Source organism: Pundamilia nyererei, unplaced genomic scaffold (assembly GCF_000239375.1).
Source record: "Pundamilia nyererei isolate P.nyererei 1_Seehausen unplaced genomic scaffold, PunNye1.0 scaffold00068, whole genome shotgun sequence".
Lineage (NCBI taxonomy): Eukaryota > Metazoa > Chordata > Actinopteri > Cichliformes > Cichlidae > Pundamilia > Pundamilia nyererei.
The window spans coordinates 3,114,077-3,115,651 of record NW_005187469.1 but is presented as its reverse complement, the minus strand read 5'-3'; the positions used below and the strand labels follow the sequence as shown (position 1 = coordinate 3,115,651).

Here is a 1,575-nt window from a genome sequence, read left to right as displayed (position 1 = left end):
TGATATAGGGTGTTGATGTCATTAGACCACACCCCTTCTCATTACAGAGATGCACATCACCTAATATGCTTAATTGGTAGTAGGCTTTCGATCTATACAGCTTGGAGTAAGACAACATGCATGAAGAGGATGATGTGGACAAAATACTCATTTGCCTAATAATTCTGCACTCCCTGTAAAGCAGACTGGGTAAGAGGTGGGAGTGTGCGACCAAACATGTGGAGAACTGGCCATTTTACTGACTGTACAGAGCAGCGAGGAAACCATAGCTGAACCCAACTGAGAGTGCACAGTATGGAGAACTAATCCAAGGGAAATACATTTTTTTGTTGCAGGAGAGGTCAAAATTACACTTTCTGGCAGAGACAGAACAATAAATTCAAATTTCTCGGTATTGTGAGAAACTGGAGAAACCCATGCAAATACAAATTTTCCAGTGTGTCAAGTTTAAAATACTTTCAAAGCAAACTATGCTGCCTATCTTAATTTGAAACAAAAAGAAGAGCTTTGAATGACCTTCAGTATGCCTGGAGAACTCTTCCTGAGCACCACTTAAAGAAATTCCAAGAAACAGAGTTCAGTCTGTGTTAAAGAGTAACATGTGGGCATACCAATATTGACTTTCAAGTCTGTTCAAGTCTGTATATGCTTTACTTCTATTCATGTTTCATAAATCACTGCCACCATCTCCAATTTTCCCAGCAAAATATAGAGAAATGAGACATGGATTAAGACTTTTGGACAGTTAAATGCTCTTACACTTATAAAAACTGCCTGATGGTTTAGCCAAATTAAAAAGCTTGGCTCTATCAATATAATTTACTGAGACGCATAAAGGGGATTAAAAAACAACAACAACAACAACAACAACAGTGACATTGTGTGTCAGAAACTCTCAGGGTGACTAAAATTGTAGTGAGTGCAACTAGATATTTTAAATATAAACATTTAGGACTTTAAGGACTCATAAACACACTAGCACAGAACTATGGTTAAAAATAAATAAATTCAAGAAATTTACCTTGACCTTGTTGGGGCCTGTGACCTCTAACACCTGTCCTCTGGCCATCTCAGCTCCATCCTCACCTCTGACAGCTACAAGCTGACCAACTATGGGATTAGACACAGGATGCTGAATGGAGTTTTGGCTGTAAAAGGTTTGCATGGCATCCTCCATGGCTTCCTGGGCGTTGGAGTAGTTCTCACCTACATACCTGAAGAAAGACAGATTTTCACTTCACTCTTCAATTTGTCATAACTTACTGTGGGGGAAAACATTTTTGTATTTTCAAATTAAATCCAAATAATGAAGGTTGCAAGACATGATTTTAGTCATAATAAATCACAAACAAACAAAAAAAAGACTGAATTGATATTATGTAGTAGTAATAATAATAATAATAATAATAATAATAATAATAATAATAATAATAATAATAATAATATAATAATAATAAATTGCGTTTATATAGCGCTTTTCGAGACCCTCAAAGCACTTTACAATTCCACTATTCATTCACTCTCACATTCACACACTGGTGGAGGCAAGCTACAGTTGTAGCCACAGCTGGCCTG

General features: G+C 36.6%; 1 protein-coding gene across 5 annotated transcripts in view; it reads right to left on the bottom strand.

Annotated features, from left to right (window-relative positions):
• The window catches only part of tdrd7a (tudor domain containing 7 a), a 16,549-nt gene that overhangs the window by 8,492 nt on the left and 6,482 nt on the right, over positions 1-1,575 (bottom strand). For all 5 annotated transcript variants that reach the window (XM_005736307.1, XM_005736308.1, XM_005736311.1 and 2 more), the window contains one exon: positions 1,022-1,214. In XM_005736307.1, the coding sequence (XP_005736364.1) occupies positions 1,022-1,214 (193 nt within the window). The remainder of the gene's footprint in view (positions 1-1,021; positions 1,215-1,575) is intronic.